The sequence below is a fragment of the Herpailurus yagouaroundi genome, unplaced genomic scaffold (assembly GCF_014898765.1).
Source record: "Herpailurus yagouaroundi ecotype Mexico unplaced genomic scaffold, PumYag 205, whole genome shotgun sequence".
NCBI classification, from domain to species: Eukaryota; Metazoa; Chordata; class Mammalia; order Carnivora; family Felidae; genus Herpailurus; species Herpailurus yagouaroundi.
The window spans coordinates 4,940,364-4,968,211 of NW_024412436.1; the positions used below are offsets into that span (position 1 = coordinate 4,940,364).

The 27,848-nt window shown below is 37.1% G+C and overlaps 1 protein-coding gene across 8 annotated transcripts in view; it reads right to left on the minus strand.

The window, feature by feature from the left end:
- DCAF6 (DDB1 and CUL4 associated factor 6) overlaps nt 1-27,848 on the minus strand; it is a 136,624-nt gene that overhangs the window by 29,423 nt on the left and 79,353 nt on the right. For 3 of the 8 annotated variants that reach the window (XM_040451747.1, XM_040451749.1, XM_040451752.1), the window contains 6 exons: nt 27,285-27,344; nt 12,850-12,967; nt 8,281-8,393; nt 5,643-5,729; nt 5,095-5,422; nt 146-187 (listed from right to left, as the gene is read on the minus strand). In XM_040451747.1, the coding sequence (XP_040307681.1) occupies nt 146-187; nt 5,095-5,422; nt 5,643-5,729; nt 8,281-8,393; nt 12,850-12,967; nt 27,285-27,344 (748 nt within the window). The remainder of the gene's footprint in view (nt 1-145; nt 188-5,094; nt 5,423-5,642; nt 5,730-8,280; nt 8,394-12,849; nt 12,968-27,284; nt 27,345-27,848) is intronic. The other 5 variants (XM_040451751.1, XM_040451754.1, XM_040451748.1 and 2 more) reach the window with 3 other exon arrangements.

The following is a 27,848-nucleotide window of genomic DNA, read 5'->3' on the forward strand; positions in this document are numbered from 1 at the left end:
CTGCTCACAAGGCTGAGCACGCAGAGTTCAGTAAGTTTGAAGAGGTATTAACTGTTAATAGGAAAGGTGGTTAGGTGTGGAAAAGGAGGACCTGGCAAATTCATCATAAAGAAAAAATAAATAACGAAGGAACATACTGAATTACCTCATTATTCTATCACCTATTGTTGTTCCTCTGATATTAAATCTAGTGAAGGGAACACAATAACTAAAGTCACTCACAAAGACTTCAAAGAACCAAATATTTAAAGCATTAATAAGGTCACCACTTCTACTGTTAATCACCTAGATCTAAGAAAACTTCTGTGTCTCCTCCTGATTTAAGGATTATGTCCTTCAGCTTAAAAGTATATGAGGAAATTAACGAAACAGAGACACTCACTGAAGATAAGATTGAAAGGAAGACTTGGCACTTAATCCCTTTTATCTTTAACTAGATTAGAACCTAACCCGTTGCAGAGTGTAGGGAACTGCAGGGACTCAAACCACCAATACCATCCACTGCGACACCTACATTATGCTCCCCAGGGCTATGCTGCTCTTTCAGAAAAAAATAGTTAAGCCCTGAGCTGACTCATTTGTCCTAACCATAGACTCGATAACAAGCAAGCAAAGAGTAACAGAGCTTTTCACTCTCTAGGAGTTCGGTTCTTTCTCTGTTACCCTTTTTCCTCTCTGTAATTTGCTTTCACAAAGAATACACTTGAATCATTAGAAATACTGAGAGTGATTATAATGATGAGTAAAGAGATGGTGACAAATTTACAGGACACAAAGAATTCTGGCTTTAAAAATAAAGGCCATGTTCCCCAGGGTCCAGAATGGGTAAACGGAACCACATTTCTATGCATATGAAAGATACATTTTTAAAAAAGTGGTTAACAGGCCATACAAGGTTAATATTTTTAATAGTTACCAGAAAAATCTTCAGAGCATCTTAATTGAGTCTACAACGAAAAACGTCCAAGACTATGCAAGAAAGTTCTTCAGGAAGCTCACTCACACGCTTCCCAGAGAGCAAGAACCTCTCGGGTTTGGCAAAAGAAAAGAGCTACCAGCCAGGCCATCATACCATTTACTGTAAGCTCCCTGGGGCACCGTGGAAAGTTTATGTGGAGGTCACATAAACAGAAAACCTGACCATGATCCTTTCATTCCAAGGGCACGGGTTTCTGTTTCTAAATACGGTGTATACTATCACTAAGGGATACACATACTACTTTTATTATTTTTTAATCCCAAGATTGGAAAGTATATGTTTGATTAATTATCCTTTCTTCAATTTAGTTTCCAGTTAATGTGCTGTGCTCTGGCCCTAGACAAAGTTAAACGGGACCAAATATGTGGTGATTTATAGAGATTTCATCGTTTTAAACTTCGGATATCTGCCAGTAGAGACATTTTACCACAGACTATAGTTGTGCTTCTCTAAGACCGACCTGCCAAAGAGCAGGAATTAGAAACTATGGCTCTTTGGCAAATCTGGCCAGTCGCCTGTTTTTGTAACAGCCTACAGGCAAAAAACAGGTTTTACATTCGTCAATGGTTATATTTTAAATGGTTATATAAGTACCTACACAGTAGCCTCCACTGTATCTCTTGGCCAGCAAAGCTTAAATATTTACTATCTGTTTTTTTAGGGAAAAGCTTACTGAGCTCTGCCATAGAGAGTCCCAGTTGTATTTGTACCGACACTAGCTATGGTCAATGGGCAGAGCGTTCCATCTGAAAACATCTATGTTAGTGGTTAAGGCCTTTATTTTCTAAGGCATTTCCTTCTCATGCTTGATCTCAGTCCAAAAGTGAAAAGCTGGATCATATTTATCTAACCAAATTAAAAGTGCAGGTCTTTATAATGAAATAGTTACTTTACATTGCAAAGAACTGCTTTGATACATTTAAGAATGTCCATCAAAAATGGCTTACTTATAAACTTTTTAGCTTTCATTTGAAAAATTAAATTTGGGGCAAAAGAAATTATGAGACCCACTACGTCATTCTTTACACACACTGAAGTACAGACCTAGGTATATACTTTGCCCATTTTTAATTGGGGGCCATTTCTTTAACCAAACTAGCCCTGACTGGGCCTCTCAGGTGGCAGCAACGAGGGGACTCCTTTGGTTGCGCATTTCGTCAAAGTATGAAACGTATCCTTAGATTCTAAAAACCAAATAGTGTAATTTTTACAAGAGCACTTTGAAATCTTTTGTCCCTTTGGAAACAGAAATTCTCAGAAACCATACGCCTACTTACAAGCTGGTAAACAGTTCTTTTCACGTTCTTAAGAAGTGAAGTATCTTAAACTTTCTCTCTTTCGCATAAACGTCAACATACCTATTCCTTCAATTTAGAAGATAAATGGGCAGTTGTCTTAAGGATGAAGAACCCTTAGCAAGGTGCAGCAATATTAAAAACATACTTTACAGAGGCAGTTCAAGATTTAATCGAGATGGTGCCAAGAAGGTAGGAACTATCAAAATTATTTAGATAAAAATCAGAAGGAAGATTTTTCACCATTTACAATTTTTGGTAAATAGGAATAATGCAAATCTCAAAGAAAAACTGATGTAGTTGTTAAACAGTCACTATAATCGCTTTAGTAATAAAGGAAATGAACTACAGTGTTACATACATACAAAGATGTGTGTACTACCAAGGACTTAGTATATACATCTTTGTATGTATGTAACACTGTAGTTCATTTCCTTTATTAAAACTGTTTCCAGGCATTCTTATAAATGGCTTGTGGATTTGTCCTCTCTTGTTCAATAAGTTATTAAGTTTCTTAAAGAGTGAGAATTTATTATCCTTCTGTTACTCTTCGGTAAGTTCACTATTATGTCCAACAGAATAAAATAAAATATATGGGACAAACTAAGGCTATATACCTGAGCTGAACATACAGAACATTAAATAATATATAATAATAATTTTTAAAAATCAGGGAAGCCAATGCAGACCCAGAGGAGGTTTCTGATCTGGATCTAGCCTGAGAGTATGCACTGGAGACCTCCATGGAGTAGGGTCAGCTCCAGGCCGCTGTCCCCCATTTCCTTGCTCCCTCCAAATCCTCCTTTCTCCCTGATGCTCAACTACTGCGTTTAAAAAAGAAAAAAGAAAACTTTTTAGGTCTAAAATATACAAATCATCTGCTTAGCACTTCAGTTTCCTCAGCTATAAAGTCGGCTTGGTGTAAAAGTGTTATAATTAGCTTGGATAGAAGATGATAAATAATCACGATATTTTATAAGTGTCTAACATCTATTAAAAATACATAATTTCTTATTTAAGCAAATAAACCTGGCAAGTGATTTGGTGCATTTTACTAGAAAGTACACTTAAATTTTATTTTCAATTATGACCTTAGCATCATTTTTAGCTACATAAGAAGTACAAAAAAAAAAAAAAAAAAAAAAAAAATTTTAAATTTTTAAAAATAAACAAAAATTTTTTAAAAATAAAAAAAATAAAAAAAAAAAAAAAAAAAAAGACATATGTTCACTTATGTAAATAGAAAGCCATAAGTGCATAAGCTTAAAATAATTATACAGACTCTAATTCTCCACCCTGGGTTTCAGAAACCATCAATTTGATTTTCAAACTGTGCTATGCTTGCTAACCTTACCTGTATTCAAGTGGTATTGATCTCCCTCTTGGGTATGGAAAGAAATGGGACTAAGTTTTACTTGTCTAAAACAGACTAAGAATGCTGAAGACTAATGTGCGGCCGGTAAAGAGAAGATGGTTGGTTAATTGCTAAGTACAAATATTGGGAGAGATCACTTCCTTTACATTTAAAAACAATGCCATTGCCAGCCAAGTAAACATTCTGATTAAACGTAACTGAAGGAACTGTCCTTTCATAGTCACAAAAGGTGGTTTCACTGAACTGGAAGCAGTACTGTTCCGGATTTCTGCTTGGCCTCTGTCAGTCTTTATCCCTAAAGCCATTCTTAGTGTAATTGTTTTTCAAGTCTGAGTAGCCACATAGAACATCCTGGTTGCTTAATACAGTTATTGTTTATTTAGTGCTTTCAAAGTGGATGGATCCTCTGACTAAATAATTGATGGATTTTTAAAAATTCTTATAACAATTCTAGATAATCATAACCTAATTTTATAGATAAGGAAACTGAACCTTAAAAATATACTAGGTAGTTGGAATGAGGAAATATAGCCAAGTGGTAAAACCAAGATTCAAACCCAAGTCATAATGCTCTTGATCATTAATTTACCATGAAAGAATGGCAATGCTATATAATCTTTTCACTGTATTTTTCACTTGTCAGAAATGTCAGAATATTTTACAAACAGTAGTATAGTGAGCATAGAAATATGTGAAATGGTTCTTCATACCTGTGTAAGCTAGGAACTTAAAGATAAAATTTTATTCTCTGGAAAAGGACAGAGCTTATAATGAGATATGATAGCATTATCTGTGGAAATAGTTTTTAAAAAGTATGGAATGCAATATACTTCAAGAGATTTTATCTACTAAAAAATATAATACACCTGTATTGATCACACAAAATAAAAAATGGCAAAAGTATATGAACACGTGAGCGATTCTTCGTTGTAGTTGTAATATTTGTTATCTGGTATAATTTTTCATTTTCTAAATTGGGTTACCTAGTAGACATCAGAGAACAACATAATGTTCTCAAAAAGAGAACTACTATCACACGACCTTAAGCCAGGGTCAGTAGAAAAGCAGAAAAACCGAATGTGAAAAAAACAAAATAAAACAAAACTGACAAAGGCCAGGATGTCTACAGCTAAACATAGCTCTGACTTCATAAATAACCTGTTGGTCGTTCTCCACATTCCTTTCTCTTGACCTGTAAATTGAGGAGCAAGCCTCAGGCCTGGACATACAGAGCAACAAGACTTTATTCCCCTCTTAAGTACACTTTGTTCAAAGAATGTAATACGTAAAATCATTTACAGTTTAAAAAATTCTGTGAGTTTGTATGCCTGAGATACCCTTAGGGGAAGCAACTGTAAAAAATGGAGAGACTCCTTTATGTGACTTCAAACAAAGCCTTGTGAATTGTACTTTTTAGAGTTCATTTTAATGAAAAATCTACCAACCTGTCACCAGGTCCTGCTCGATACCTCGCACCTGGGATCAGGACTGGGTCGTCATCACTATCATCTGTGTCCTGGAGAGCAGACTCCCTGGCTAATGTTTCCTCATGAGCCAAAGGCCCGATGGCTTCTGTTTGTGACTGAGGCTCCGGATTGGCGGTATTTTGATCGGTAGCACCTTCAGTGCTAGTTTGATCTGAAGTTCCTGGTTCCTTGCCTTGTTCCGACAAAGTAGATTCTTCTGGAACCCCACAAGAGCTATCAAGATTGAGGTCATTTCTTTCTCCTGAGCAGGAATCCAATGGCTCAGATGTGAACTTATCTGATTGTGCTGTTAGAAAATAAAGTAGAAACAGCTGGTCATGTTGGCAACATTATTTAATCTAGCCTTAAAGCTGGCAGGCATTTCCTAATGAGGAATTTCCCAATAGGGAGAGAAAAATTCCATAATACATCTATTTGGAAATGGTCTCAGGAGAGAGTAACATAAACTACGCTTCTCATTTGCCCACATGAAGCAATTATCTAAAGAGAACAAGACAACTACTCACCTGTATCTACACGATTCTGAAGTGTGTTTTCTGCAGATGTACCTTCCTGACATGTTGTCGCATCCTCTGACGATTCTTCAAGAGCTTCTGGGAAATAAACCAAATTATCATTTTTTAAAAATGTTTATTTATTTTGCGAGAGAGACAGAGCGCAAGCAGGGTAGACAGAAAGAGGAAGACACAGAATTCGAAGCAGGCTCCAGGCTCTGAACTGTCAGGACGGAGCCCGACACAGGGGTCGAACTCAGGAGCTGTGAGATCATGACCCGAGTCAAAGTCGGACACTCAACTGACTGAGCCACCCAGGCACCCCACCAAATTATCATTAAATCCAAAATTTTTAATAAAATGAATACCAGCTGAATACTCTCGCTATCCTATATATAAGGAGCTCTTAATCCTTTTGGGATCATAGAATCTTCTGACACCCAGACATCACCTCCCCTCAGTACAATGCAAATATCTATGTCCACACCGAACTGTACAAACACTATCAAAGATGGATGAGCAATCCTGCCCACTGCCTCCTCCCAAAGCCCAGGCAAGGACCTTAATAAACCCGCAGTGAAGAATTTCTGCTTGAGATAAGCCCTCACAACTGACATTACTTGATCTTGCCTTGTTTCTAAACTTCACAAAATCTAAACTTAAAACTGAGTATTTTTCTATCCCTTTACCATGCATTTAGTAGAATCTGAACTATCGTGAACCCTACCATCAATTCTCTTTTGGCCACTGAAAATACTTCTTTCTGGGATTTAACTCTAAGATCCATTAGGGATCAGTCTTTTTTGCTCCTAACCGCACATCTGCTTACTAGAGAGTTGTTTTACACATACTTAATTCTTGTAAACTCTGTTATATTGAGGCATCTATTCCTTTAATAAGAAGTGGAATTCATTTAGTCCTTCATTTACCAAGTATTTTTTGAAAATCTACTGTGTGCCAGTCCTGGCCGTCATTCATTTCATGCCTTTTTTCTTTGATTAACGAGCTGATTTTTCTATGATGGCCCATCACCAGCTATATTTATTTTTTAATACTCTTGTTACTGTACCAGGCTAAATTTTTGAGCATTAGTTCCATCTGATTTTCACCAGCTTTATGAAATAGCATACAGTCAAAAATGGATGTATAAAAGAAAGTAAATAAGCAGTTGCTAGGGGTTAAGGGGGAAGGAGGATGGGGAATGGGGTGTGACCGCTTAATGGCTGTGGGATTTCCTTTAGAGAGGATAAGAAAATGTTTTAGAACTAGACAGATGCAATAGTTGCACAAAATTGTGAATGGTCACTGGATTGTGTACTTAATTTTTTTTTTTTTTAGATTTACTTATTTTTGAGAGACAGAGAGAGACAGGGCACAAGTGGGGGACGGGCAGAGAGAGAAGGAGACACAGAATGCGAAGCAGGCTCCAGGCTCTAAGCTGTCAGCACAGAGCCCAACGTGGGGCTCAAACTCACAAACCGCGAGATCATGACCTGAGCCAAAATCAGTCGCTTAACCGACTGAGCCACCCAGGCGCCCTTAATTTTTTTTTTTAATGTTTATTTATTTTTGAGAGAAAGAGAGAGAGAGAGAGAGAGAGAGAGAGAGAATGAGTGGGGGAGGGGCAGAGAGACAGGGAGACAAGAATCTGAAGTAGGCTTCTGGCTCTAAGATGTCAGACAGAGCCCAATACGGGGCTTGAACACACAAACCATGTGATCATGACCTGAGCCAAAGTCGGATGCTTAACCGACTGAGCCACCCAGGCGTCACTAGAGCGTGTACTTTAAAATGGTTAAATTTATGTTACGTGAATTTCACCTCATTAAAAAAAAAAAGTGAGCAAAAATTATATGCTAAAAAAAAAAAAGAGAGAGAGAGAGAAAGAGAGAGAAAGAAAATCTCCTGTAATCAAGGCTCTGGACTAGACACTAAATTTCACATAATGGTCAGGTAAAATATTCTAGGAAAGCGTTCTGAAAAATTCCTAAATGGCATTTCTTGTATGAAACAGTATTCACGCATAACCCATTTAAATTTTATTCCTTTTTCCCCCTTCACAAGCCACCTATACTCTTTGAAAAAAATCAAGGCAGATACTTTGGATTTCACTGCTAGGTATAAAAGTGGTCAAGATAATCCAAACTAACATTTACATCTCACATATTTTCAGTACAATGACCACCTGTCTTGGCCATTGTATCCACTGAGGGGAACTGTGCTTCACTGTGACTCCCTACCCTAAATGCTTAAGGCCTCAACCATTTGTATTTGCTATCTGTTTATCAACAGTAGTGGCTGGACTACTGAGGCAAAAGTAATTTATTAAAAACAAAAAACGGGCACCTGGGTGGCTTAGTCACTTGAGTGTCCAACTCTTGATTTTGGCTTAGGTCACGATCCCATGGTTGTGGGATCAAGCCCCATGTCAGGTTCCACGCTGAGCTAAAGATTCTCTTTCTCCCTCCCTCTGCCCCTCTCCCCCACTTGAGCTCTCTACAAAATACTAACTAACTAACTAACTAACTAACTAACTAACTAACTAACTAACCAACTAACCAAGAAATAAAACTGCTGCACTGAAAGAACACAAAAGCAGGTGGACATTCAACACTGGGGTTTTATAATGACAACAGAAACAACACCTTACTTGTCTCACTGTCTCCTGGTGGTAGCACAGAGCTCTGTGGGGTCAAGGATCCCTCCTGACCCTCAGATTTGCAGTGGCTCCCATTTCCTCTAGAACTTGAGGCAGTACTGCTCCTATTATCAAAACAAAACAAGCGGTTCCACCAGGAAGTTAATACATATGAACTTTTAGGGTAATTTTTATATTTTACAACTAGAGAAATAAAAAATCCACACAACAAATAAAACATAGGACTTCTTATTTGAATAGTACTTGTAAAACACCACTTTCAAAGATCAAGGTGATTATTCTAATCCTCCTTAACCTTAAAAAAGAGATTTAAAAATACAGAAGGACCACCTTTTCAAGGTTTTGATCCTTCTATTTATTTCTATACATTTGTATTGAATTTTAACTGAATTACATGGACTCTCTTCTTGTCCTCACCATAGATGGTTCACCACATCCAAATCCTTACTGGTTTTACACACTTTGGTCTTTGAACCCCCCCTATGCAGCTTGCTTCTACTTCTGGACTGTTGTTCACATATGGCAGGTGATTGAGCACCAGGGCTTGTAGAAAGTTCGGATAATGTTTTTTATTAGTTTAATACCCACCTGACGATGACTAACAATTCTGTCGGCATTTCTGGCTAGGGCAGAATCCTAGGTGGATTCAAATAAATAATTTTCAATGAATGTTCTGTGATAAATCATGGCATATGTGTAAGGTGGGGATTAGATAGGAAAGAAAATAGAGGAAAATGTAAAACAATCTAGGATTAAAATTAAATTCAGAGAAATGTAATAATTTCTTAGATTTAGAATAAATGTGAACAAGAAAAAAAAAAAACCCTGAGAGTTACAAGTAACTTAAAAACTGTTAATAACAGACAAACAGCAATGACTCAACAGACAATGCAAATTGTCATGGACTTTTTGCCAAGATTTTATAAAATCCCCTTTAGGCTACTTGCAGAAGTCAATTTGATTTTTTTAAAAGGGCACCCATGTATAATATGCTATTTTTAGGAAGAATGCATATCTACATGGGTATATATGCAGAAAAAAATTTCAGAAAGGATACGTACCAATGTTAAGTGTCATCTCAGTAGGATTATTACAAGTGATTTCTTTTCACACTTTTCTCTAGATTCTGACTTTTTTTTTTGCAATGAGCATGTTATTTCTTTTTAACCGGAAAGAAATATATAGCAATTTTGGTAAAGAGAAGCCAATGTGATATATAAATCTTTTTTCCCCATTGAGAAAGCTATGATACAGGCATAAATAAAATGCTCAGTGTATTATAGTTATGAGAATTGAAACATTATGATACTGATGTAGGAAAACAGAGCCATTAGTGGAAAAGACAATGTAACCAAGTAAACATGTTTAGCATATGTTAATATGGCATTTTAAATCACAGAAAAAAGCATAAGTTGCTCAATCAATGTAACAGGACAAAGGAAGAGTCATGTGGAAAAATCAAGCTATAGCTCTATGTCATACTTTATGGCAGAGTAAGTTGAAGAGGAATTAAGCACATATTTCTGATATGAAAATCACAGAAATGGTAAGAGGAAAATAAGAGGAAACTTTCCCCCTAATCCTGGGAAGGACAGGCTTTCCTAAGCATGAGCTCACAGGCTGGAACCATAAAGCAAAACTGCCATAAGTAAACTGAAAGACAGACAACAAACTGGGAAAAATATTTGCAACAAATGAAAGACAAATGGTATCATCCTCACTCAATTCTATAATAAATAGGTAAATAGTTTTATAAACAGTAAGAAAAAGATATGAACACTGTAGTAGAAAAACGGGCAAAGGCTAGGAAAGGCCAATTTACAAAGAAGGTAACTACAGACCCAGCACCCGGGCCTGTCGTGTGCTAGGCAACGTGCCAAGTACTATCTGCTTTTTCTGCGTGATCTCGTTAAATCTTCCCAAGAAACCTCTAAAGTAGGTTCTAGTAGATATGCCTGTTTTTCAGATGAAAAAACTGAGATTCAGAGAAGTTCAACAGCTTGTCAAGTTTAAGGTCTAAGCTCTTAGTCAGTGTGCTCTATTGCCTTATCTGTCATCAAAGAAACTAAAATAAAAGCAAGACCCCATACTGGCATATGAAAAAGAGATGAAAGAGACTGCATACATTTTGAATTTTCTTTTTATAATTTTTTTCTTTTTTCTTTCATGATCAGGAAAAAAACTAATTACTTTCTGATAAATAAGAAACGAGTGAATGAGAGAATTTCATGGTCAGATTTTAGAGAAGAAAAAGTAGCATTCAAAAGAAGAGTGGGACTAAGGATCTTTGCTAAAAAAATGCTCAGATGAGATTCTTTATAAAAAATCAGCCTTTTTGGTACAGAAACATGAGACTAGAACAAGAAAGACATAAAGCATAACAATCTTGTATGATCTTCAATTACATATGAAGAAAAAGGGCCACAGAGATCATGATTATAAAAAGTTGAGTTCCAACACTAAGGCTCATAAAGAAGTTAGAAATTCTACTGACTGCACCTTCAAATATATATCTAGAATCCAATTTCTTCTTACTATCTATCTCCACTGCTCTCATCCTGGTCCAAGACACAGGTGCCTCTCACCTTTCTTACTGTTAGTCTTTTAACTGGCCACCTGGCTTCCACCTAGGGCCTATTCTCTACTCGGCAATCAGAGACATCCTTTATCCTTTGAACTATGCTCCTCACTTACCTGGGCTGACCTTCTTTGCTACTACTACTTTCTCCTTTGGTCCTCCACTTCAGCTACAGTGGTTTTCTTAAAGACCCTTGAACATTCGTGGTCTGTTCCTGAGTCAGAGCCTTTGGACTGGCTTTCTCTCTGCCTACAATGCTCTTCCTCCAGATGTATGCGTGGCTCACTCCTTCTTACCCTTTAAGTTTTTGTCCAAATGCCATCTACTCAATGATGCCTACCCTTACCCGAGGTCTCCCAATCATCCTTACCTGCTATATTTTCTTCCACAGCACTTAGTATTCTCTAACATACTATACAATTCATTTATTTGCTCTATTTATTGTCTGTCTCCCCCATCTAGAATATAAGTTCCAATAGGGAGGGATTTTTTTGTCAGTTTTTTTTTCCCTGATGTATTCCCAGTGTCTAGAATAGTCTCTGGAACACAGAAGGATTTCAGTAACATCTGAAAATACTACTTAAAGATTTTAATGTAAATACATAGACACATGAACACAAATGGAAACCAGTGAACTGGAATAAATAAATAAATAAAATCACATATCAACACATAATTATATATTAATAAACAATATATAGCTATATGTTATGTATATATTATATGAGCATATAATATATAATAATAAACAGTGGAATATGTTGATATAATATTAATTATACAAAATAATTAATATATTGGTTATAAATGATTAATATAATTACTATATATTAATCATATAATTATACTACTATGTAATTATATATTAAGAAAGATATTATTGATATGTTAAATCATATTAATATAGAAATGGTAATAAATTTAAATACAACATTTTGGATACTATCTCAAGCAAAAGGCATGAGACAGACTAAAAGAATGTAAGAAGCTCACATAACCTGTTTTTAAGACATAAGATTTAAACTAGATTAGTGAGCCATAAATATAACCAGAAATGTCATTAAAGAGAACCTGATAGCCATCAAATAGAGTTCAACCTTACTAGTAATCAATTAAATAAAAATGACAATTATTTTAAAATCAAATATACAAATTAAAAATAAATTGCTATTGAACACTGGCCTCGGGGCAGCAAAATGTGAACTTTCATATGCTGCTGGGAGAAATGTAATGACAGAAGAGTCCTTTGAAAATAATTTGGCAATATCTTTTGACTTAGATAGAGTTGACTTCTAAAAATACATCTCAAATCACTCTTAAAGATAGGAAAAAGCTTGTAAACAAAGATATTCATTATAAAAAAAAAAAAGGTAAATTCACTGCCTGATTAAAGAAAAACGGTTAGGTAAACTCTGGAGTATTACACAGTTTTCAGATTTATGAAAACTAAGTAGAAATGTGGGAATATTTATTATGGAGTTAAGCCAAATAAATGCAGGAGAGAACAGAATATGTACAGTATGGTTCAAATTAACTTTAAAACTCAACCCCCAAATCACACATGCATACATATATGTACATATGTGTGTGGACACACACACCTACGCAAAGGACCAAGACTGAAAAAAAACTCCAAAATGTTAGGTTTATTTTTTTTGCACTAATGGTCTATTGGTGATTATTTATTTTTCTATCTTTTGCATTTTCTATCAGAAGAAATATTCCAGGACCAACACCATCAGCATCACCTGGGAAATTTTTAGAAATGCAAACTGTCTGATCCCACCTCAAACTTAACTGAGAGTGGGGCCCAGTAATCTGTGTTTTAACAACCTCTCTAAGCGATCTGAACCACCCACCCTAAGTTGGTGAACCAATGCATTACAACTAAACAAAACACAAAGATGACGAAGTGCTAAAAATAGTATCTAATACAATCCTACAAAATGGCTAAGAACAGCTTTACAAAAATATTAACTTACCATTCATCTGTAAAGTTCAGTTTTATTGTGCTTGTAGTTGTTCCTTCTGTGCTGTAGTGCAAACTTAAAACTGGTTCACCTGTCCCTGGTTTGGGGCTCAGCTTTTCATTATTGTTATCTGAAAATTGTGTTTAAAACATTTGAAAAAGTCTCTGAAACCAATAAAAAGATGACATTTCCTAAAATTTATAAAACTTAAATTAGGCTGTCCTTGTCATAGTTCTTTCTCACATCTGTTACGGTTCTCACTTAAAGTTCAAAAGCAAGTGTTATAGAAACACTATTTCAAAGTGGCACTGCATCAAATTCTACTTTTGTGTACATGATTCCCTTCAATTCAGATGGAAATCACACACATTTGAGAGTCATATTTAGTCATTAGGAAATCAAAGAATATTAACAAGCAATGAGCTATGTTATAAACTGGTACTTTCATGTAATGGAATGCTCACGACTTCATTCTTTAGTTGCTAGAGCATCACGATAAACTAACGTTGGCTCCTTCAGAAGCACTGAGAAGCAAGATGCCAGGCCTCTGAAAGCAGCTGTTCAGTAAAAACTCTGCTGCAACTAAAGGCTATCAAATTTTTTCTGTTCTTTCAAATTCACAGATTTATAATCTAGCAAGGGATTATAGCCTGCACTCTATTGGGAGGGGAGGAAAAGAAAATTTAATATGCTTTTGATATTTCTAAAACTCTCTTTGCTATAAGATCATATGTTTTGGTATATTTCCTCTTCCTCTCCTGACTAATCTCAGGAATTTGTTTTCTAAACTATGGAAATCGTAATTTCACCTTAAGAATCTATAGGGGATGTCCATGATACATTATCTATCTCAACATACTAAATCTTTGTAAAATGGCAAATAAAATCAAGAAATTCTACACAAATTGATATAGACCACCCCAAAGTTATCCTTCCCCACCTCCCCAAAAGAGCACATGGATAGTCAAACACCAAATTAAATAAAGCTTAAAAAATTTTTCTTTTTATGATGATTAATAGCTTGAGGGAACATTAGCATACACAGAAAATACAAACTGCTATATAATCAAACATGTAACATTTCTGCCAGTTGCTTGCAGAAAGAAAACTCTTCTGTGATATAACTGTTTTCTTGCTATCAGTTTAAGAACTGATACATTATTAATAGTAAGCCTTCTGTCTTGGAAAATAACAAAAGCAGTAACAACTTCATAAAAACCTATATTATTCAGGCCCTTTGGTTATTACATTCATTTTATACTGCAGTGAAATACTTCTATCTTTCTGTATTCCTCTTGAAGACGCTAGAGCGCTTGTTAAAAGAGAATCCGACAGAACCTCTGCTCTAACTTTTATCCTATGAAATGGCAATTAACAAGATTTCCAATAGGGAACTATAGTAGAAGGGAAAAGGATTCTCTCCTAGGGATGAGAAATCAAGCTGGTAATAAAACTCAGGGCTTTCAGTTCTTGGGTCTTCACTTCTAACTCCTGAGAAATCCTCTCCTGTAATACTAATTGCTATTTGAAAATAACAGTGTCAGTAAATTATAAAGCTGGCTTCCCAAATGGTAAAAACACTTTGTTTCTGTACTACTGTTATGACTATGTCATTGCTACAGCCACTGGGAATAAATTAACAATCCAATACAACTTTCAAAGATTCAGTATTACTTTCAGTGTTTTAAAGGAGGTATTTCATCAAATGGTATTCCAAGAAAATAACTGAATTAACAGATGTTTAGCTTGCATAAAATTATTAAGAATGGGACTTTTAAGACATCTGTCCTACCCTTGACCAACTTTGAGAAATTTGCTGGTAGTCATTTGTCCACACATAGTTTTCCCTTATTCTTAATTACTGAAATTAAATTTCCCTTATTCTTAGCTGCTGAAATTTTTGGCCCACTGCTGCCCAAATCACCATCATAATCCTTGATGAGGACAGACAGCTGCAAGATTGAATGATCCAGGAAACTAAGAGGCAGAGCTGGGCTGGTTCCTTTATTATCTGTCACAACACTTTAGAAAGTGCTTTGCTATTTATTTTTCTTAAAAAAATTTTTTTGCAATTAATTTATTTTTTGAGAGACATAGAGAGACAGAGCACAAGTTGGGGAGGGGCAGAGAGAGAAGGAGACACAGAACCCAAAGCAGGCTCCAGGCTCTGAGCTGTCAGCACAGAGCCCGATGCGGGGCTCCAACTCATGAACCGTGAGATCATGACCTGAACCAAAGTCAGACGCTTAACCGACTGAGCCACCCAGGCACCCCTATTTATTTTCTGTTAAAAGTAAAGAAGGGATAGAAAACAAAAGGGGTGAGAGAATTACAGGACTGAATTTCTTACATCCACCTCACTTATAGCAACATTAAGTTGTAAGAAGCCATTTATACGCTGTATCAAAAATTTCCTTTCGTATAGAATTAAAGAGACAGCTATAGAGACTTGCACTCTGTAATTGCAGGAATACAACCTCTGTCCAGAGGTCAGAATGATGTGGAAAATATCTTATTTAAATTGCAGCACCCCACCCCCGCAAAGCAAGAAGCTTCCTAAGATAATATTAATTAAACCGTCTTCCTTACGGTGTCTACCACCATAAGTTATTATTTAATCTCTCGTGAATACAATCTACATATTGTAAGTCACGTAAGACACAGTGGTATTCATTTAATTTATAAAATGACTATCATTGACAGAATTTGTTCACTGAGATTGTTAATGAACCCACCAGCCTGGGGTAAAATTGGGTCACCGCTGTATAAACAGAATGCATTCTTCTGTTAGCTACACAAACTTTAGACCCCTCAGTCTAGTTAACTCCTTACAGACTGCATGTACATAACGAGTGCTTCCGGCAGAAACACCACCCAATGCATAACTAAGTCATTAATAAGAGTATCTACCCACAGTTTAGGATGCATTTCCTGGCTTGTTCCAATCTATTCTTACTTTAATACTCCTCTTCTTGATCATCTACATCCTACCAGGTTGAATCTTCTCAGAAATGTAGATCCCTGGCTTACTAGCGAATTAATTCACATTTCTTTTCTGATACAATACGTATTTTAAGCTACAAATGTCTGAGAAAAATCCACTTTAAAAAACTAAAAAATTAAATTCTTATTTTTACTCTATTTGAAAAAATATTTGTAACCATTTATATCGGCCAACACAATCTAAAAACTTTATTATTCAGGGCGTCAGATTCTTGATCTTGGCTCAGGTCATAATCTCACAGTTCATGAGTTCGAGCCCCACATCGGGCTCTGTGCTGACAGTACAGAGCCTGCTTGGGGTTCTCATTCTCTCTCTCTCTCTCTCTCTGCCCCTTCTCTGCTATCTCCTTCTCTCTCTCAAAAATAAACACTGAAATATATATATACATATATATGTATATATAATTAAAACTGTATTATTCAAAACCTCACACAACAGAGAGAAATATGTAACTAAGATATTTTTTGCTTAACAAGTAAAAGTTTTAATCTAAGAGCCCTTGTGGTTAGAACTTCACCTAAACAAATGACTTTATATAAAAAGCACCATCATAATAATAACAAGAATTTCTTAAGCATTACTATGTCCCAGGAGACAGGTACGTCCTGTATTAAACCTCCACTTTACAGATGGTGAAACAGGTGATTCTGAGTTAGATTTTTTTCTCTCGCCATCTAGGCTTCCTTCTACATAGAGTTCCTACTGACTACGCTGTCTTGGAAGTAACTTGAATACAAAATAGAAAATAAGATTGCTTAAATATTTTAGTTTAGAAATACCAATTGTTCGTGGTACTATTTCTCAGGAATGATGTGTAATCCATTTCAGCAATATTAATGTAACTGATAACAGTTCTGGTAACCCAAATTGTCACTTTGGCCTCAGAGTACTGGAAAATTGTGCTGCATCTTCTGGTTAGGGTGCTTAGAGACTGGACTATTTCTCCTTCTCCTAAAAACATTATAGGAGAATAAAATTAATTAAACTGTGTGCTCTCAGCACAAGGGCAGTGTAGTGGGGGAAAAATCACTTTCAATTTGTTCAACACTGCTGAAGTTAGAGATGGCTATTTTATATTGCTTACTTAAGAATAATTATTAAAAACTGGTGACAGCAGCTTGAAGTGCTAAAAAGGCAAACTACCACCTGTTTTAAAAACACACGTTTCAAAAGCACAATAATAACCACATAAAAATCAAGACCACATACTGTAAAAGACTTCGTTTTCGAGGTTACAAGTGAATAGTCAATAACGTGAAATTGTGGAGACCCAATTTTAAAGATCCTCTCCAGACAGGTTATAAGAGCCCTTTCAGGTTAGTATAGTGACTCAGAAAAAAACTTTAGAATGGTCTGGAATATAATTTGAAAGCAACTTCTCTGAATTTTATTTAATTAGATACCTTCCAAGCCTTTCAGATATGAACCACAAACAATTTTGTTTTGGTAACACACATGTACTCAAACCATTTCATCTGTGCATTGACATTATGAAATTATATTCCTCTGTGGTTCTAAAAACACAGGCTCAGAGTCATGCCAAAAATTAAGTGTGCTGACAGTAGCACAAAATAGGCTATCTTGGTAACTAGGTTTATAGATCATCTAAATATTGATACAGATGTTTGAACTTTCAGCTAGGATATCCTTGGAGACCTATCCTATATGTAAATTTAAAGAGTAATCAAAATTAAGATAATTAATGAGGATATGGCCACAAAAATTTGTTTAGAATCATTATGCCCAACATTTCTCTGCTCCTGCGTCACTCTCGTAAATGTACGATCATACATTAATCCCCAGAGTAGCTTAGGTAAGCGGTGGATAATACAGAAATAGTATATTCTTTATGAAAAGTATTTTCTATTATGCAATGAACTAAAAAAAAATTTTTTTTTTTGATGTTTACTTGTTTTTGAGAGAGAGAGAAACAGAGCGTGAGCAGGCGAGGCGGAGAGAGAGAAGGAGACACAGAACTAGAAGCAGGCTCCAGGCTCCGCGATGACAGCACAGAGCCCGATACGGGGCTCAAACTCATGAACTGTGAGATCATGACCTGAGTTGAACTTGGACACTCAACTCACTGAGCCACCCAGGCGCCCCTGCAATGAACTTCTTGCCACTTCTCATTCCATTAAGTCAAATGTTAAAAAAACTAAAAAGATAAATACATCTAAAAGGAAGCAAAACATACGGTGAAATTCTCTGAAAAATATGTAGACACATCAATAAGGTTCAACTACCTTCTCAAATTTTGCTCCCAACTTACTTGACTTGCACAGAAGAGAAGGCAAATTTCTCAAATATAATTTTTAGAACAATTTGAAACACTTCCATTTTATAGGTCAGGAATCCGTAATTTTTCTGCAGACCTCAGACTACTGGATATCCAGTTCTTCCAATCATTTGCATAAGAAGGCATATTCTGATTCAAAGTGGAGAAACTGCTTTTAGGAGTAGATTCTTCACAGAAAACACCTATCTACCATACAGATGACTGTGGGGCAAGGCATTTTATTCTAAAAATAAGTCTTCTCACTAGTGCGATCTGACTTTACATACATAAATGATGTTCTGGAAGCCAAAACCAAAGAAAGCACAACTTTAAAACTGGTATTTCTTAGGAAATCTCTTCTGTAAAATCTTTTGGAAATAATATTCTAGTCAAAATATCTCCCTGACAATCAAAACTCAACCTCTATATCAATTATACTAATTTTAATCCAAGAACTTTTTTCATGACATAACACAGAAATGTAAATTGAATCTAAACATGAGTTTGGATACATGTAGGTTCAGACTGTGCCTGGTTTCATATTCCCAGTGATGTTTACAATTTCTGGGCTGAAATGCAGCAGCTACCTAGGCTCTCCTTCCCCTGCTGCAGACCCGTGAGCCTTACAGCTCTCTGTTCATAAGAGTCCCTATTCCTATTTCACATTCAGTCTTGAGGAGAACACACAGGAAGGAAACAGGTAAGATGCCCACGCCATGTGGCACAGGAACCCTCCCCAAATCCTTACTCAGTATCTCTCTTTTCTGTTTCCCCGGGAACATTCTCTCTTAAAAAATCCAAACCTGCCTGTCACACAAAACAGATCAGTATGTGACGTCCAGGTGAAAATGAACAAACGAGGCAGACAGCTCAGAAGAATGCTCTCTTTAACCATTTTCCCCTCCAGCTACTGTCTTCCTTGCTTATTGTCTTGAAATGCTTTTCTTGGGGCACCTTGGTGGCTCAGTCAGTTAAGTGTACAACTCTTGATTTCGGCTCAGGTCATGATCTCAAAGGTTTGTGAGTTCGGAGCCCCGCATCGGCAGGCTCTGTGCAGAGCCTGCTTGGGATTCTTTCTTTCTCTGCCCCTCCCTGGTCTCTCTCTTTCTCAAAATTAACAAACAAAGAAACAAACAAACATTACAAAAATGTTTTTGAAATGCTTTTCTTATTTCTCATCTCCATTTCTTCACCCCCTGGTCTACCGTGGCCTCTGTCTCTACCAGCCTGTGAAACTGCTCTAATTTGATCAATCTCCTCCACACTGATTAACTGAGTGGAGAATTTCTGGAAACCATTTGCTTGACCTAGCAGCAGCACTCAGATACACAGCTCTCCTATATCTGAGAATCTCTCTTCTCTCAACCTCATGACACTGTACTGGTGGTCTACTCTACCTCTGACCTCTCTGGTTCCTTCTTCGTCTCTTGTATCTCCTCTAGCAAAATCTTTAATTCTGGAATTTTTCTGATTTTTTTCTGAGATGTTTTAGATACTGTATTTTCTCCCCTCACGTTTTATATTCATCTTTGTCAACTCATCTACTTCTATGGCTTCAATTATTATCTATATGCAGAAAATTCCCCATTTATTTCTCTAGCTCTGACATCTTTTCCTCCTTTTTTTAAAAAAGGGTTTCTTTTCTTTTTTTTTTTTTTTTAAGTAGGTTTCAGGCCCAATGTGGGGCTTCAACTCACGACCCCCAGACCAAGAGTCACATGCTCTACTCACTAAGCCAGCCAGGCGACCCTCTAACACCTTTTCTAAGCCCCATATCCATGCAATCAACTGCCCAACAGCCTTTTCCAACAGACGTGGGTCTCTCGCACGGAAAACTCAAAATCGACATATTCAAAAGCAAGTCTGCGATCCCCACCTCCTTCTACGCATCCCCTCCCATACCTTATTCCTTTTCCAGGGTTGCCTATTTAAGAATGTGTCTACCCACTTAACTGTGCTCAATCGAAACTTGGGAGTTAGCCTTACAGCAGCCAGAAATGTCATCTGTTAATCTCCATCAGTAACTCCCCCAAACAACCACAAATATGTGAAGACACAGACTCTCATCCTGGTCCCTCCAACCAGCTTGCCATTACTAAACCACCCCCACAGAGAAATTCTAAAGTGGTTACTGCAGCTTATACTCTGGACTCCTCCTCAATCTCCTGCCTCATTCAACTATTATCAAATCCTGTTTATTCTATAGCCTAAATATTTCTTCAATCTCTTCATTCTCTCCCCAGACTTCTATCATCAATCGGGTCAAAATGTTAGTGCCAGGAGAACTTCCTAAGTGATTCTGTCTCTAGTCAAATCTCCATACTCTATTCTGGACAAACCAGATGGATCAGTCCATACTCTCTATTTTAAACCCTTCCTTAGCTTCCTGCTGTTCTTAAAATAAAATCCCAAACCTTAAACTTCCCAAAGGTCCTTCTCAATCTGGGCCCCACCCATCTCTTGAAGCCAAGGAACACTGCAGCCACAGTGGGACACTCATGTCATGCTAACGTGACTATCTCGGAGCCTCTGCATACGCTGTTTCTGCTTGCCTGTACTCACTCCCCTTCACCTAATTTACTCATACTCCTCTTTCAGACCTCAGCTTAAGTATCTTGTCCTCACGGATGCCGTATTTAGCCCCCTACCAGAAGACATGAAGACTCACTCTTACGTGTTCCCCAATGAACCCTGTTATTTCCTCTTTTATAACACTCACCACACTTAGAGTTATCTTTTCATCATCTGTCTTTACTGTTAGATGAGGCAAAGCAGAGTAGTTATGATCACAGATGGCAGAGTCAGGCTTAGTTCTGGATCACATTTATAACACTAAGGCACACTTACAGTGGGTAACCTCAGACAAGTTTCTTAATCTCCCTGTGCCTCAGTTTCCTCGTCTGGAAAATGAGCGTAACAGTACCTATGGTATAAGGTCGTGGTATGGATTAAGTAAATGAACAAATAAAACTTGCTCAAAGTAATGTGTGCCCCAAAGAATATGCAATGTAAGTGTGCCTGCTATTGTTATTATTACAGTTAACCAACTCTATTATGATTATTAACACTGTTATTGCTAATCAACACTATGTTCCCAGCACAGGGAGCATGCATCCTAGTGTGAGCCCAGTACTTGCCCCAAGTAACCAGATAATTAAATATGAGTTGAATTAATGACACAGACATACAAATATGGCTCCATCACTTATTTCACTTGTCCTTCTATATTTCTTGGGAGTCTTGGTTTCTTCATCAGTAAATAAGAATAACATTAGTACTTGTTGTATAAGAACACATGAGATAGTGCATGTAAAATTCTTAACACAATGCCAGTCACACACTAAAAACTCAATAAATGTCAGTTATTTTTATCATACACAGTTCTGAGTTAGAAAACAATTTAACTGGATATACAGACAGATACTGATTTGGTTAGCAGGAGAGGAGAACGAGTGAGCATACAAATATGCTCAAAATGAAATAGGGTTTAACTTTCAAAAGAACAAATGTATCACTAACATGAAGAATCTAGACTTAATAGTTGGGGAAAGGGAGACTAACTGCTCCCTTCTAAGCAACGAGGTGATAATTAATTTTTTGGAATATAAAAAATCTAGAAGGAACTCTAAGTTCACTAACATTTTTTTTTTTTTTTAGAATTTAAGATACAGTATTTACAAATACACTCCAGTATGATGAATACTGAATTCGTACTTTCCATTACTGCAGCAGGCTTCAACAGTTAGATATTTATTTAACAAAAATTAGAATTGTCAAAGTACATTTAATGGAGATCTAAAATACTACTTGAAGTAATACTGTCATGAAATTACTAAAATGAAATTGTAATTTGGTGACAGTGTATGACCTTAAGGGAAGGCATGACAGGTCCCATTTTCCCATTTCCCATCTACCCTAGTGGAGTCAGTCAGAGCTGTTTCACCGGTTCCTGGTAACCCACAAGTCTCATCCTCTAAGTGAACGTCTTATGGACATCGAAAGAAGTCTGCTTTTGTGCATATACACAGTGGAGAGTTAAAATCTGTATTTCTAAAGCTACAAATTGGTGTCTGGCAGGTGCACAATCGCCCACGGGCCTAAGTTTCAAACGCAACAGCATCATCAACTTCCCGATGATTGTCACTGTAATGGATATACAGCAACTTGGCTTTAGTCACGGCCACACTTAAAACCCAGGCAGAACAATTTTCTTATACTCCGTCAAAAATTAAAAGTTAAGGTCATAGGTTTCTTCCATTGTTTTAAAAGGGGGATATCACTGGCCTAAATATTTTTAACAGAAAATAATGTGTTACTTTTAATAATGTAAGTAGGCACGAGAAATATATGCCAGAAGAGGATTGTTTTCCTTATAATACAGTAGGCATTACATAATTAAAGATATAAATGAAAAGAAACACCAGAACTACTCATTAAAACGCTGTTCAAACTAAACACAATGCACAGGTATCATTGTGCTTACTCAAAAGGAGTTTCTAATTAGCACAGAGAGGCTGTCAATGTGTGTACAAAGCCCTCTATTTGCAGGATATTGGAAAGTATTTTACGATAGGATAAAAACAATATGCATGTTGTACACTTATTTCCTTGACATTTTGTTTCTTAGGAAAATATTTTGATAAAAGAAAAGAACTATTGAGGCAACCAGCAACCAGGCAGCTTGCATTGATGACTCTGAAGATTTAGACTAAATATACTTTTATTTAAAAAATGTTGTGCTTCTGTCAAAAATTCAAGATAAACAAAAACAGTGACTGACCAACCAATGCAATAATGTGTATATAAACACTGAAAGAAAAAAAGTCTTTTAGTGAAGCAAATCCACTACAATTAAAAAAAAATTTTTTTAAGACTTTAAGTAATCTCTGTCCAACATGGGGCTCAAACTCAGTACCCGCAAATCGAGAGTCCCATGCTCTACTGACTGAGCCAGTCAGGCACCCCAATTTTTAAATTTTTATTAGTAGCATTTTTATCCTTGGTAACCCCCTCAAATAAAGAAATCTATGGACTACGGTGGGATATCACACAATAATGTGAAAGTACCTCAGGGCTTGTAAGATGAACATTGTCAAATAAGTATGAAACTGAATTATCAATTAAAAAAATGTAACAGCGTCTCTTTAAAAGTATGAATAAGAAACTTGAAACATGATTAAATAATCCCTAGAGATATATTCAGAAAGAAAACCTATGAACTTTACTTTTCCCGTTCTACAGGGTAAAGTGGAACACAAGAGTCTTGACAAAGATTAAAACGTGAAATAACAGCACTAAGGGGACATCAACTATTCCCTACACCTTTAACCTCTCGGACAAAGATTCTTTCTTATTTTATCAGCGTGCTCCATTTGGAAACCACAACCCCTGTCCCAGACATTACCTTTCCTCTACCTTTTCATTCTTAAATGAGCTTATGGAAAGAGTCATCTAGGTGCCAACGTTTCCGCCTCCAAAAGAAAATCATTCTCCTCAAACCACTGCTGTCTGGCTTCTGCCCCCACCGCGCTACTCAAACTGCCAGGCCACGGCAACAACGGGTAAGCGGCCTGTGACCAAAGGCCAAAACCATCCCTCAGTCTTGACGTGACATCGTCGCTTCACAGGTCACTGCTGGGCAGTTCCTCTTCGAACTTTGCTTCCCCCCCCCCCCAACTCGGCATCCTTTCTGCCCTGCCAGTTCCTCTGCTCATTCCTTTCCGGTCTCCTTGGCCGAATCCTCTCCTCTTGCTTGCTCTTGCAGGGTACACTCTCCCCTTTTCACTTGACCCTCGTTTCCTCGACAGTCTCATCTACTACCACGGTTTCAACTGCTATCTGTAAACTGATGATTCCTAGTTTTTACCTCCCCCTCAGACCTCTCCAGTGACTCCCAGACACATATATCCGTCTGTCTGTCCGTAAGATTTCTCAATTTGGAGAGCTCAGTGTACTTAAACATATCAAGAAAATCTCATGTATCTTCTCCCCCTATAACCAGCTGTTTCTCCGGAAATCCCCATCTTGGTTGATGGTATCGCTCTCCATTATCCTATCAAGATACCTGGATATGGTTCTCTCATTCATTTTTAACCACTCAGTCTCAAGGTGCCATCAATTCTGTCTCTCAAATATTGACAAAATCTGTCCATTTTTCTCATTTCCTACCTCTAATTACCTTAGATTGGACCCCAGAGCGTCTCTCACCTGGACTATTACAACAGCCCCTTACATGGTCTTGCAGTTTTCAATCTTAACCCCTTCCAATCAACCATCTATAATCGTGCCAAAATCATCTTTCCAATACATAAATCTGGTTCTGCTTCTCCTAAGGCATCCCACTACTTAATAAAGTCATTTACTCACTCATTTAAGCAGATATTTATTGTTTACTGTATAACAGATATGGTATTAGGCATATCTGTATCATAGTGTATTAGAGTCGATGAAAACAACATTTAGAGAATACAGGGATGAAACAAATCCTCAAACTGTATGATTACAAATTGTGACAAATGCAATGAAGGAAAACAAGTCACAAAGAGAGTAAGAGGGGAGAATTACTTCAAATTAAAATGTCGTATTATTTTTAAGAAAGGAATTTCGGAGATTTGGTGGGTAGAAAGCTGCTGTAGGAGAAAAGGACTTTTGGTAGAGGAAATAGCATACATAAGAGTTTTGAGAGGGAAAGGAATAGAGAGTGTTAGAAGAACTAAAAGCAGACCTATCTGTCAAAAGCTTAGTAAGTGAGAGAAGGGTGGCCTGAGATAAGTTTGGGGAGACAGGGGCCGGGTCAAGTCCACGGTATGGACTTGGGTTGTTTTGAAGGGCAAAGGGACACAATTAAAAAGTTTTAGGTAGATGAAGGACATGATTAGATAAGGACATGATTAGATTTGTTTTTAAAAGTTGACTCTGGCTGTTGCTGGAACAGGCCACAGCCTGAGTGGGTGTGAGGAACCCAGCTGAGAGGTTATCTTATTAGTCCAGATGAGAAAGATCGTGGTGGGCAGTTTCTCTTAATGTTTACAGAAGTTATTTTTAGGTAATATAAGCCTGTAATGTAGAAGTCCCCAGTACTTTTTAAATGACGTAATCCTGGGGCCCTTAGGTGGCTCGGTCGGTTAAGTGTCTGACTCGATTTCGGCTCAGGTCATGATCTCACGGTTCGGGAGATCAAGCCCCGCGTCCATGCTGACAGCACGGAGCCTGCTTGGGATTCTCTCTCCCTCTCTCTCTCTGCCCCTTCCCCCCTCCCGCATTCTCCCTCTCAAAAATAAATAAATAAACCTAAAAAAAAAAAAAAGGATGTAATCCTGCTAAACAAAAAGGCATGTAAAAAAAAAAAAAGCTCAGGGTTTAATTCATTTGGATATACTGTTCATCATTAGAACGTTTCTAATTACACAGTTCATTGATGATAGTCTAATATGATATAGCTTCTGCCAAACCTACTCAGTATTTGCCCTTTTATATAACACCTCTCCTTCTATGACTAACAGGCATATCATAGTTGACATGGCCAAAAAACAAAGAACCTCTTGATTTCTGCCTCAAGACTAATGTACCTTAGTTAAGTGGCATCATCATTCACCCAGGCATTGGTGCCAAAAATCTGCGAGTTATCCTTTCTTCGTCTCTTTCTGCCATATTCCATATCATATGTAAATTAAGTACCAATTTAACTGAATAAAATATTCAATATAATCTATGGAAATCACTCTATGTGATTAACAGAATATGAATCTGGCCACAACTCTCTGGTAGTGATACACTATTTGCATTCATATATCCTTACAAAAAAGATTTTTGATTAGAGAGCAGTTTTAAACAGTAGTACAAAATATTATAACATGGTGATATAATTGTACTTTACCTTAAGGGAATTATTCTTCACTGTTAATACCTTTACAATAAGTGCATACAGACAAAACATGCTTAATTTCTTAGTTCTCAAATTTCATTTACCAACTCATTCATCATTCATGCAGTCTCAAGAACAGAAACACCCACAGCAATAGTGGTCATCTCAGGTCTAGAAAGAATAATTTAAGATCAGAAGTAATTTGTTTTAAAATTAGTTTCTGAATATGCCTCCACGAAGACTGCTAAAATCAGATCTGTTTCACACTGAACAGGTACTTCAATAACATTGAAGTTCCCAAATACCATTGGCAAATGAGGCACCCTATACGTGTCAACTTTCAGCCAACTAAGAGCTTATGGCCTTAGAGCTAAGTTATTTTTTCCCAGTTTTTTGGAAACGTATTTATAAAATATAGTAGAGAGCTGATGCATCTGTCTTCTTAGAGAAAAGTATTATTTACGTTATCCCGGACAACTTCGCATCACTGGTTTCTACCAGCTGCATCACGATACATTTAGAGTAACCCAGGGAATGCGGAGGTACAGCAGTAAAGTCGCTTTCCCTAATTCTGAACGGCCTGTTTGTTTCGTTTTCAGAGTCTTTCTCTTTCCATCCTTCTTTTCAGCTTCCCCTTCTCATGGTCAGAACGTCTTCCTCTACCAATCCATCTCTGCGCTGTCCTTGATTGACGTGCTAGTAACAAAGCTGGAAAAATAAGTCACCTGGCTCATCAGGCTGTGCTCAGAGCTCTCAAGCTGATGTTACACTCTCCTACTTCACACGTGCCAAGTACCTGTGGACACTATTTCCCCTACAGAATGAGATCGTAATTGTATTCCTTACAGTTAAAGCTATCAGTAGTCTGACCACTGGATAAGTGACATATTACCACAGCCATTTGGTAATACAGAATATTAGTATGTTCAAATAACCTTTTCTAGGTCAGCCACTAGGTGATGTGGTAACCTCACCCCACAGTTCTACACGGTTTTATGACACCTCAGCTTTTAAAGGTAGATATAGCTTATATCCATTACAATATTGTTATAAAAAGAGAATTTAAAGATGGCATAAGGGGCCAAAGGTAGAAATAAACTGAGTTTACGTAGAAAATAATCCGCACAGGCCAAGGAGGACCTTTATGCACAATACCACGTAGGGCAATTTAGCCCACAAAATACTGACTGTTAGACCATAATCAAAACGAAATGCTACGAAAAAGTGAGAGAGAGAGAGCTTGGTTTATGCGTCGCAATAAAACTATGGGCGGATGGGCATAGCGCATCTCCTGTTGCACGCACCCTGCTGCTCGTCAAGTGACATGGATCCGAGCTGTTTGTTAACCACAGAAGAAGGAGAATCTGAAACAAAAATGAGATTTCAACTTAAAAGTAAGCAGCAGAAAACTGCACAGCAATGTCACGATCAACTCTAAGCTTAAGAAACAAATGTATAAGGGCAGAGAACAGAAGTAAGTACTGTGGTATATTTCCCAAGCAGTGAGTAAGCGGGGCCAATGTGCTTCAGACAGGTTATTCCACGCAAGCACTTAGCAAACTAAGAATGAGCTGAGAAAATATTCTTCTGCTTCCATGCATATACCTTTTGTCAAATTCACTTAGCACAGGCACAAGGTACAAGGTAGATAAAACAGAACTAGAGTGATCTCTTTCACTAGACGGAAGACTCCTTCCCCTTCTTAAACCCCTTTCTGGCCCCTTACAGATGGCTTTCGTTCTGGACTGGAGGATTCAAAGCATGAAATGAGATGCTCACTACACTGTGCTAGACGGTGGGTATTGCACCGTGAGCTGAAACAGGAGCTCAAGTGAAGACGTGAGACAAAGAAAATGGTTTGTAAGAGA